Genomic DNA, 12,300 nt, shown 5'->3' with positions numbered 1-12,300 from the left:
ATGTTGCTAGAGAGTCAACTATATGTTTAATCATCACCCCTTTCCCTGCTAGGGAAAGGACCACTCCATCCTTTTAGTCTAACTGTTACCTTTCCTAGAATTGGCTCAAAACAATGTAACTTGGATTTATGAGTAAACAAGGGTATTCCCAAATATTTGTCATCTAATTTGATTCTACCCATCTTAAGGATATCAAGGATTTCTCTAATTTCCTTTTTGGATACAGAGTTGGTGAAAAAACCACCCCATTTATTGGCGAGACCCTTGGACGAACAGATTGAGAATTTTTACAAGGTTTTTAGTTTTTACACTCTTTTCCCCAAACTCCAAATCAACGGTGATAATACAAACATAAAGCCCTCATACGGATCCTTACCCCATCCAACGCGCGAGAACGTCATGTCTTTCTCAAAGCGAAAACACAAAAAGGAAAATAAGAAACAGAAAAGCACAATCCTAATACTTCTTATTCAGCCAATAGAAAACCAGTGTTTTAAATCTGACGGTTAATTTACAAACAAATATCATTCATACGGATCATCGTTCTATCTAACGGTACAAACACCATATCAAAAGTTTGACAAAGTCCAAATTAAATCTATAAATAACCACCACCACCCACCACCATCTCTCACAAATCAAAGAAAGAAAGAAAAAAAATCCAGAGAGAAAGAAATTTCAATTTTAGAGAAAAAAAAATGTCAGGAAGAGGAAAAGGAGGAAAGGGTTTGGGAAAGGGAGGAGCAAAAAGGCATAGAAAAGTTCTGAGAGATAACATCCAAGGTATTACCAAGCCAGCTATCAGAAGATTAGCAAGAAGAGGTGGAGTGAAACGTATCAGTGGATTGATTTATGAAGAGACTCGTGGTGTTCTTAAGATCTTTCTTGAGAATGTGATTCGTGATGCTGTTACTTATACTGAACATGCCCGAAGAAAGACTGTTACTGCTATGGATGTCGTTTATGCTTTGAAACGACAGGGGAGAACTCTTTATGGATTTGGAGGTTAGGGTTTGGTTTTCTTAAAATTGGGGTTTTCTGTAAATTTAGTATTAGGGTTTGTGTAATTTTCTAAGTTTAGTTATTTGACAACGAAGTAATTCGAAGCTGTTATGAGCTTTGTTTTGATTTGTAATGCTTTGGAAATGAATTATAAATTTCAGTTTCTTGGTTACTTTTTGGTGAAATTGATTAGATACTTCTAAATCTTCAGCTTTATTGTTGCTGTTCTTTGTGATGCCCTAATTTCATATATGCACTACAAATCTTCTCGCCAAACTCAGAACTTAGACTAGAGGCATATTGTATAAAATGCAAAACTTACTGTCAAAAATTTCTAAAATTGGTTTCAAGAATCACCCAAATGTGTATTCAAACAGTATTTTGTAAGTGACAGGAAATTGAAAGTTGTTTGTGGAGTCAATTTAGTTCAATTGAGCTCTGTACATTTTGAATTATTGGTTTGTAATGCTTTGGAAATGAATTAGAAATCTCAGTTTCCTGGTTATTATTTTGGTGAAATTGATTTGATTTGCTTGTTTCATTTCTTCAATTTGAGCTTTCAGGTTAAGTCAGTGGTGAGTGGTGACTGCACAAAATGACCTGAGCTACTACACCTAGGCAGGTAGCTTCAAACAATTCCGGTTCACAGTGGTTGTAATGGGTGTACAGGTTTTAGGGATGATCTAAAATGTGATTTTTAGAGAGATGAGTATCCTCAGCTCTTAAAGAACTGTCCAATTCAGACACTTCCACTTGCTGCCTTGCATCATTGCATCACAATATGAAATTAGGGCATCACAAAGAACAGGAACACCTATCGACTTAGTGAGGCCAAGCTTCTGACACTCTTCCATAGCTTCCCATACAGACTTGTAGTCCACTGGAAGTAAGTTGTCCTTATTCCTTAAATCTTTCACAGTCATCCCTGGTTTCAAGCTTCCCACGCGGTCTTACTTTGCATTTTTACTTCTTGGACGAGGCAGCAGGATGGTTTTACCGGTATGGCACACCGCAGAATGCACAAGGTAACAAATTTTCATAGTTGGTGGCAAAAATCCCATCGAGGATGTGGATGCAGGATGCTTTCAGGTCGAGGCATGATTGTTGCCATGGTTTTCTTCTAAAAAAATTCATAAAGAGGCAAGCACCTAAAATAGGGATTTGAACAACTGACCTCAAGGATAATATCAGTCGTTTCTGTAAAATACAATGGTTCACATACAGGTACTTTTTTTCATTTTACTTTATTTCACATTGATTTACATCAAACTTACTCTTTTATAGAGATAAAATTTTGAGACATACAAGTAAGCAACTAAATTTATCGCGCTAAGTCCAGCTAGAAACCAATAAAAGTAATCCAGATGAGCTCGATTCAGGTTATCCTGGAACCAGCTACCTTGACTGCTTCCACTAGTTGATTTGTCAATGGCATAGATGAGAAAGCTACTAAGAAAGTCCCCTATGCCAAAAATGCTCAAGTACAAGGAAAGACCCATACTTCTCAACTTGTCTGGCACTTGATCGTAAAAGAATTCTTGTAAGCCAACCATGGCAAAAACCTCAGCAATACCGAGTAGTACATATTGAGGAACCAACCACACGAAACTGATAGGAATTATTTCATTCGGCTTGTCTATTAATCCGAAATCAACAGCAGTTTGAAGTCTCTTCTTCTCAACTACTGCGGCTAAAGCCATTGCCAGTGTAGATATAAACATGCCGCAACCAATTCTCTGAAGCATTGATATTCCACTTTGATTTCGGGTTAAAAGTCGTGTCAGAGGAACAAAAAGACGGTCATAAATTGGGATGAAAATAATGATTGATAAAGAATTGACGGTAAGAAGGGATGCAGGTGGTATTTGGAAGCCTTGTCCTATTCTTCTGTTCATGGTGCTTGCCTGCTTTGTGAAGAAAGTTGAGCTTTGAGCAGACACAACTGCATAAGTTAGGCATACAATCCATATAGGAACCAAACGCAGGACTACTTTTGCATCTTCAACCTGATCAACACTACAGGACATGCCATGTTTATTTGAACCAACTTGATCCGAATTTGGTAATTCGATCAACGCCTTATCCAAAAACCTATAATATCAAAAAGTTTTATTTAGAAAATTCGCAAATTCTTAATTCGTCAAGGATTTTTCTACTATAAGCCATTAGAAGTACATAGTATGAAAATTTCTTAGTGTCGCATAATATCACATGGTCTAGAGGCTCAGAGTAGAATTCATGTGCAAAATTGAAAATGCTCAACAGCAGTTAGCTCCTTCTTAACATCTTGTATTGTTAGAAAGAAAGCTAACACCACATGTGTACATTGGGCACATAATCTACTGTCTTAGGCAAGAAAAGGGCATCTTTCAACAGGTAAAGCATCATGCAGTAAAAACTATCACTTGAGCTTCTAAATAAAATTACTTAAACATCATTTTACTTACTTGAATTGGTCAGCACCAACACGAAGTTGATTGTCAGACATTTTGATTCCCTCCTCTTCGTTACCAGTTGAAGTAGCTCTCCAGTTCCTTGCAGATGCAACATATACTCGAGCTATTCTTAAAATCGGGTTTTCTTTGTTCTCATCTTTACTAAACCGGTAAGTTTTGGTTCCGAGTAAGAAAACAAAGAGCCCAAGAAGCATACAAATGCAAGGAATCGCAAAACCAAGAACCCAGCTTATGTTATCTTGAATGTAGGTCAAGACTACATGAGAAATGCTACTACCAACACATAATCCAAAATACCACCAATTGAAGAACGAACTTTTGGATGAATTCTCCTCCGGGTTTCGCTCATCAAATTGATCGGCACCAAAAGCTTCTGCGCATGGCTTAAATCCAGCCTTGCCGATTGCAACTAGGTACAATGATAAAAAGAACAACAGGATTAAGAAAGGAGCAGGAGAAGCGGAAGAGGTTCCATTCACTTCATTGTATTTGGTGGGGCTCATAAGAGAAGTAAGAACCACTGATAGAGTCAGAAATCCTAATCCCTAAACAAATCATAAGCATATTGTTAGCAGTAAATCATGTCTGGCAATTCATTCAAATTTGGCTAAATTATTCTCATTTTTCTTCAATATTAGGATACCAGGTTATGTGGATATCAGAAATCCACAGGTCATAACTGTGGTCTAAAATCAGTATGGCCCTACAAACCACTGGCTCCTAAAAATGCTTACATCTTGTAAAGCATAAGCGATAGGATTCCAGATCTCTGGAGTGTGCCATGCACAAGTAAAAGTGAAAGTGTAAAAGGCGCAATTCACAGAATCCATGGCTACCGTAAAGCTTCAAGGAAAATTGAACAAACTTGAAATCTTTGTAAATTGAAAAGGGGATTGAAAACTTACCAGTACATAGATTACAGAAGAGAAGAAGATGGTACGATATCGACCAAGATAAGAGTCTGCAACAAAGGCACCAAGAAGCGGAAGCATCCATACCATACCACACCAAGCGTTGACATTAGCTGCAGCTACAGCAGTGGACTGACCTAAAGGACCAGTTAGATAGCTGATTAGATTTGAAGATATTCCATAGTAAGCTATAGTTTCTCCAAATTCAGCTCCAATGATGAGAAAAGCTGATCTCCAACCACCAAAATTTGATCCAATACTCACTTTCTCTCCTCTGTAATCAACAACACCTTCAATTGTACCGGAATTAGTACTGATCAGATGATTACCACTAGTGATCCCCAACAAAGGTTCATAGTACTCATCATTTCCTCCTTTTTCTGCTGCCATATCTGGTTCTGTTTCTCTCTACGAGAAATGGAATTTTGTGATTTTCAGATAGCGAATGATGGAATTCCTTTATAACCCAATAATCTAAACTAGATTTGTTTATGAATTGTTTAATCATAACCCCACCCCCACTTTCTCCAAGTACACAAGAAAACTAAGATATTTCTCGGATAAAAAAGAGTTTGACATTTTTAGTTATCTTTTTTCCGTCTTTCTTGTCCAAACTCTTTGAATGTAAGAATTTTTAGTTGTGAAGTTACAACTTACACAGTTTGGTGATAAAATACGGAAAAAGCGGGAATCTTCAGTTATACCTACATGTGGTAGTGGCGTTAACTAACTGTCAACTGTGTACGACGAGTGTGCGATCCTTGTTGTTGGCTTTGTAAAAAAAAAAAAAAAAGGAAGAAGAAAAAGGGAACAGTGACAAAAAAAAGAAAAGAAAAAAAGAAACATATTGGTGTGAACACAAAATATTCGTATGTATAGGTAACGTAACTCTTGAAATTGCCTCAGGAAATGGACGGTATGAATCAAGAGATTTAATTTGGCATTTTCGTTTGACTGAATAAATAATTAACAACTAAAACTATGACTCCACACATAAAAAATATCTCTTGTAGCCTTCAAAAATGAAAATGTCATGAAAACACTTAGGAGAGACCGAGTAAATATTTTTCCTTTTGATCGATAAAATATTTGGTGCTCAAACTCAGATCATCATCGGTGTCATTAGTATGAAAACCTGATACCTACTTTACACTAACATTGGAAGTGAGCCCACGTTTGGCACTTGTATATGCGCTGATCTAAAATTGCACCCATTCCTACGTGGCAGAGGAGGGTCAACTCTTAACAGGAAAAGGAAGAGGTAAAAGGAAAAAACTCTTGGACAGTCACAGGTGACCATCCGTTCAATGTTGGAGTATATGAACTTGCCTGTAGCAATCTCAATTCTATGATAAGCTCCTTCAAGAAAAGAGATTTCTTTTTAACAAGAACAATTTGGCATGAGGTTGTTGCCCTTACATTTCCTAAATTCTTCTTTTAACATAATTGTGAGTGTGAGATACTTAATAATGAACAGGCACCGAGAACGTTAATCACAGTCAACGTTAACTGGCACAAAGTACCGCTACTGATATCAATAAACATAGTGCACATACGCCTTGCAAATTGAGAAGATGTGTACCAGAGAGTTCAATCCAAAAGCGGTGGTCCCCTTTTACATCAAGGGCCAAGGCTTTTCTAAGAGTTACTAAATTCCGAAAGGGGTTACCAGTTCCGTAGATCTAATGGTAAGATTGTTCAATATTATTTTGTCAACCCCAAGTTTTATATGGGTTCCTGGGGCAATTCCTATGGCAATGGCCAAATCCGTTATTTTTTTGAGCAAGGTAGATGACCAAACTGGTTTTCCCACTATGGTAAAGCAGTGGGTGTTATATAGTTTAGCGCGCGTCCGTAATGTAAACGCTAGCGCCCAACGATAAAACGCTGACGCTCGTGGCACCAACGTTGACGCTCGTAGAAGAGGCTCTGACATTTTAACCAAGGTCGCCAACGACTACTTTTCAACGGTCACCGGAACGGCTAGTTTTTGTCTCTATAAATACGGCTCGAGTTTGATCTCACAAATTCACAACAATCTTTCATCCGATCAATCATTTCTTTCAATTGCTTTCAATTCTCAACCATGAATTCCGATTTTGATTCTTTTGAGGAAGATATGGAGATGGATGAAATGGAGTATGAAGAAAATAAAGAAATGTGTATGGAGTTTTTGCGTCAAATGGATGAAGATGCAGATCAAGATAGAAGAAGGCGAAATTTTATGTTGCAATTACAATCCGGGATCATACCAAAGTCTTTAGAGCCATATGAAGTGGCGACTAGAAGATGGACGTGGCAGAATCAACATTTTTACCACGAAAAGTTGATGCATGATTATTTTAATCATGACCGTGTCTATTCCGAAGAGAATTTTCAGGGACGATTCCGCATGGGCCGCAACCTGACGTAAAGGATTATTGCTGAGCTTTATCAGGTACAACCTTTATTTAATTATCAGTATAATGCACGACATGTACGAGGCTTTAGTACCGAGCGGATTCCGTATACTATGTTACGGGGTACCAGCGGATTCCACGGATGATTACATCCGTATTGGGAAAACAGCCGCCTTTAGGTATCTCAAATTGTTTTGCGAAACAATAGTCGAGCATTTTGGTCCAACCTTTTTAAGAAAGCCTACTCAGGTTGATGTTCAAAGAATAACTGCAGAAAACACCGAGAGGGGTTTTCCAGGAATGCTAGGTAGTCTTGACTTCATGCACTGGACGTGGCATGCGTGTCCGGTTGAATGAAAGACCAATATAAGGGTCATTATCCAAAACCAACTGTAATTTTGGAAGCTTCGGCTACTTAATATTGTTGGTTTTGACATGCTTTTTTTGGACTCCCGGGTTCAAATAACGATCTCAATGTTTTATATAAGTCACCATTGTTTGAAGATCTTAAGAATGGGGTCGTGCCGCACTGTAATTTCACCATCAACGCTCATCACTAAATTCAGGGTTATTATCTAGCAGACGGAATCTTTCCAGAATGGTCAACTATGATTCAAGCTTATAAACAGGTAGGTTTTGGACCGACGTCTTCGAAGGATATGAAGTACTTTAACACTCAACAAATGCAATGCAGAAAGGATGTTGAACGCGCTTTTGGCATACCGAAAAGGAAGTTTGCCATCGTAGCTGGGCCGACACGCTTTTTTGATATTCAAGAAATGAACAAAATTATGATGCCTTGTATCATTCTGCATAACATGGTCATTGAAGAAACAAGGCGTGACCCAACCTGGACTAGTTTTTCAGATGAAGATTTAACCAGGAATCTTGTGGTAGAGCATGGGTGTCCTGCAAGAGAATATAGACTTGCCACTGACAGACTCCAAAACCGGGGAATCTATGCACAACTAAGACAAGATTTAACTAAGCACCTTTGGGATTTAAGAGGAGCAGCAGACGGTATGCGGGGGCGAGGGAGAGGGAGAGGCAGATAGATGTAATTTTCAATTTAGTGTTGTTGTTTATTTTAATTAATATGTTTTTTAATTTAAAGTTGTTTGTTAAAATTGAGGAAATTATATTAAAAGGTAATTTTAAATAAACGAGTACATTTAAATTAAACTAAACTAAACTGAATTAAATTAAACGACTATCCTGAATTGAATTAAACTCTAGCAAGACTGTATTCATCTTCGTTTTCTTCCGAGGCATCATCTTCGTCATCCTCCACATCCACAAACTGGCCAGTTTGTTGAGGGGGGACTTCAGTTTGTTGATGGGGGACTTGTTCGGCCTGGACTTATTGTTATTCGACCGCATCCATTTGCTTAGCCATACATTCATTTTGCAGGTGTCCAAGGAGAGTAACTTGTTTAGCTTACAACCCCTGTAATATTGTTCTCACGAAATACGACTTTTCTGTTGATTATTTAAAGCAATGGCACGGTCCGTGACTCTATCTGCCTCTATATGCATCTCCATTTCCTTGTGATCAGCATAGTTGAACTCGCTTGAACCTCCTTCTGTCGCTCGTTGGGATGCGTCTCTCGCTGCTTTAGCAGCTTTCTAACCCCCTCACCTTCTTCTCTTGATGTTGGTGTTAACGTCTAGTTTAGTGTTGTGTTGTTACTGACTACCTGGAGTTCCATCAGGTGAGGAAGCAGCCCCCCCATTCTGAAAATCCTGCGAGATTGGACCATATGGTGATCTTGCAGGCACTTGATGACCTTCCAGCAGGTATGGATTAAACTTGTTAAGTACCCTCAAAATAGTGAAACACTTTTCATGTTGGAAGCTGGAACCTTTGTGGGATCTTTGCAACTCTTCGCGACATCTTCGTTCCACATCCGGTTCGCCTTCACCACTTTTTTTGTTGTTCCACATTTGAGTGATCAAAGCTATATATTCACTAACGGTCCTGAAATTGTGCAAAAACGATGAGACAACCCATCGCCATCACGTCTATTCGGGTTACCTGTTTCTTCACAATTTTTTTGAAAAATATTATCATAAAAAGTTTTTTTTTCTTGATAAATACCATTGATTTCATCTAATGTATATAATACATAATTTCTGCAAAGTGACTCGTCTCATCCATCGTATACTTGACACCACGGATTCTTGTGTTTCTTGGTTGTTGTGTTTATTGTTGTGATTTTTGTGGTGTTTGTTGCTCTGATTTTTGTGGTGTTTGTTGTTGTGATTGTTGTTGTGTTTGTTGTTGTGGTCGTTGTTGTGTTTGTTGTTGTGTCTGTTTTTGTGGTCGTTGTTGTGAGGATCCATATTTGTTAGAAATGAGATGTGGAGAGATGAGGTTTTTTCTAGTAGATTGAGTTGATATGAATAGTTTTGTTTGAAGAAAAAAAATAGAAAAACTAGAGACTATATGAAATTGTGTAATTTTGAGGTAGTGATGAAGAAGGTGTGAGTTTTGAGTCCAGATATGAACTGAATTTATAGAGAAATAAAAAATAGTGTCAGCCGTTGGATTGAAGTAGACGTTGGCTTTTAGTATGAACGCTGGCGTTTCAACTTTGGGCTTGCGATCGAAAGAAAAGCGCTAGCGCTTTTGTCTAGAACGCCAGTGATTGTGTCTACAACGCGGGCGTTTGAGGCAAGATCGCCCGTCCTAACATAAAACGCTCGCTAGATCCTCCAGATCAATGAACAAATCACCAAATTTATTGGTTTGAACATCCATTTTTCATGTTTGTTCATTCCATAGTGGGAGCAAAATGAACAAACTATCATGTTTGTTCATCCCATAGGAACTGCTCTTAAGTTCTTGGTTAAGTTCTTTAAGTTTATACTTTATTATTATTTTTTGTGGTGACTTAAGTAAGCCTTTTCTTTTCATCATAATCTATATGGTTTCATGGATAATGCCATGTACTATTTTACGGAAGACAATTTGATATCGATGTGATTAGGCGCAAAAATGTAACTTACTAATGCCATCCATAAAAGTTGACGTAATAGGTGGGTAATTTTTCCTTTTATAATAAGATTAATTATGAGATTTGGTACCCTCCCTAATAAACTGGTACTCCATTAACATCTACAAATTTTAGATCATTGTTAATACATAAAAATTACTTCGAGGCAAAACAAATGCACTGCTGTGGTACTTTCATTTAGGCTCAAAAATCAAATCGAACAGGACAAGCCTAAACTACTATAATAACCGTTTCGTCCTGCTTTGGTCACGAGGAGAGGAAGATGGGTTGATCTTAGGGGTGGGAAGCAGAAAACTTTTTAGAAAATGGCAATGGTATTGTATTGCATGAATTGGGTATTGAAAACTATGATGAAGAATAACAGAGCTTTTGGGTGATGAAGCTTGTTCTGTTTTTCTGAATAGGCTAAGTAGCCTATTTATATTAGTTTATGATACACAATGCCAATTTCGTAAATAGTGGAGTCCGTGGGTTATGGAGAGATGGAGATAATGGAATAGTGCGAGATAATTTAGGGAAGTTTCATATAATTTACCCACCATCTCTCCTAACCGCTGTAACCGTGCCGCTACTCTAACTTTTCACATGGCGTGTTGCCACGCCGCGTGTTGTCGTAGACCACCGGACCAATATCCCATGAAGAATCCCCCATGTGACGTATTTTGACGTTCTTAGGTATTTTTGATGAATCATAAATCTCATCTTATTCAGGCTTAAATCGTAGACGTTGATATGTTGTATGCCTTATAGGCGTGCTAATTTAGAGTTTCCTACTAAAACTCTGTATGACTCTCAATAATTTAATATGGAGGTTATTACAACAACTCAATTGAAACCATCTATGAGATTAGGGCATGCCTGTGCCATGTTGAGGCGTACCGGGATAACTTGGCGTGCTAGGTGCAAGTTAATGCACTATTATTTATCATGGCACGCTAATGGCATAAAAGTGGCATAGTGCGCGCGTGGTTCATGCCACTGTCAGAATGGAGAGAAAATATTCCAGGCCAAAATCTACATGCGAGATACTGGAGTGCTAAATTACTACGTGGCATTTGAATGGCATATTTTATAGCGATAAAATAGTAAGTGGCATAGTGGCCTAATATGGCGCTGCCATGGCCCCCAGTGGCGCTATGTTGAGCCTAATGAGCTAAGATCCAAAAGATGACTCAAAATAACTTTATCCTCAACGCCACAACTAGTATTGGATCTAATTGAAGCTACTGGCGCGAGATGGCATGACAGTTTAATGGCATATTAGGGTTTTGCGCAGTGTGGCTTTAAATAGCGCACGCGTTGGCGCCTGGCTCGGTAAGCTGCAGTTTTATAGCATCTTGGCATATTTACCATTGCCACGGCCAATAAGAGAGAGATTCCCGGGCCATTGTTTATCCACGAGCTAAATAAGTTAACATACAGTCTAGGAGATCTATAATGGTGCACTCTACACTCAAGGAGGTATGTGGCAGGTTGTGGCATATTTTATGGCCTCGGCCGGGATTTCCAAAGGCCAAGGATAGTGCGCGAACCATGCCATGGCCTTGGCCATAGTACCAAGACCAAGAATGGGGCGCGTGGTTTTTCCATGGCATTGGCTATAGCTGCCAAGGCCGAGAATGGCGCGTGAGACCTTGCAATGGCCTAGGCTAAAGCTGCCAAGGCCGTGAATGGCATGTAGGACCTTGGTCAAAGGTGCAAGGTCAAGAATGACGCGCGGGATCACGCCATGGCCTTGGCCAAAGCTGCCAAGGTCGGGAATGACACGCGAGATCACGCCATTGCCTTGGCCACAACTGCCAAGGCCGGAGATGGTGTGCGGCTTATTCCATAGCGCAGTAGTGGGTATGCCACATGTCATATTTCGCCAGATTGTGTTTTGCCATGTCATGGACTTAGACAATTGCTTTCAGATAATTTCATACGAGCCAGTAGTCCATTCTTATCTTAGTCAAAGCGCTGTGAATATCAATAGCTATATTGTGGCCTTATCTATAACTGGCTAAGGTTTTATAGGATATGCAATATATGCCATGAGCTTGGCTATACTTAGCCAACATGTCGCAATACTTATGATGTGATCATCATATAGTTGTAATCTATGGTTTGAGTCCAGAGCAATATGTCAGGCCTATATTTGAGGTTTTAATGCTACTCCAGTATGAATTTGAATACAGTTCAAGGAACTAGGCCGTGGATCTTTGCAACTTGAAATGATACTTATATGACTAAGTACCAAATATGATACTCTCAGTAGCATGTTGATTCGAGAATGTAGTCCAATCCTATTATGAATGTAAATAATGCCATGTATATGGCATAAAAAGGTATGTGTATTGGCGTACATAAAATAACAAGGTTTCTGGTGGGGAAAGCCTTGAAATTTGGCGTGCATATGCACTTATAGAATAGCTTTAGGACCACTGAGTCCGTTAATTGAATACACTTTATTGATTCTCTTGCTGAATATTCCCTCTTTTCCATTTTACTTGATGTTTTAGGGTTTTTTTTTGTG

At 38.7% G+C, this 12,300-nt stretch overlaps 2 protein-coding genes across 2 annotated transcripts; one reads left to right on the top strand and one right to left on the bottom strand.

Annotated features, from left to right (window-relative positions):
- Positions 1-649: 649 nt before the first annotated feature.
- Positions 650-1,183, top strand: LOC113306693 (histone H4). The gene has a single exon (XM_026555601.1). It carries the CDS (start codon positions 699-701, stop codon positions 1,008-1,010), a length of 312 nt encoding a protein of 103 aa, XP_026411386.1. The 5' UTR covers positions 650-698; the 3' UTR covers positions 1,011-1,183.
- Positions 1,184-2,177: 994 nt separating this feature from the next.
- LOC113306690 (protein NRT1/ PTR FAMILY 5.10-like) lies at positions 2,178-4,973 on the bottom strand. The gene is made up of 3 exons (XM_026555597.1): positions 4,364-4,973; positions 3,450-4,003; positions 2,178-3,093 (listed from the first exon to the last, which is right to left on the bottom strand). Exons 1-3 carry the CDS (start codon positions 4,757-4,759, stop codon positions 2,262-2,264), a joined length of 1,782 nt encoding a protein of 593 aa, XP_026411382.1. The 5' UTR covers positions 4,760-4,973; the 3' UTR covers positions 2,178-2,261.
- Positions 4,974-12,300: the final 7,327 nt, after the last annotated feature.

Source organism: Papaver somniferum, chromosome 8, assembly GCF_003573695.1.
Source record: "Papaver somniferum cultivar HN1 chromosome 8, ASM357369v1, whole genome shotgun sequence".
NCBI lineage: Eukaryota > Viridiplantae > Streptophyta > Magnoliopsida > Ranunculales > Papaveraceae > Papaver > Papaver somniferum.
The sequence above is the reverse complement of the archived record's forward strand: the minus strand, read 5'-3'. Positions and strand labels throughout refer to the sequence as shown.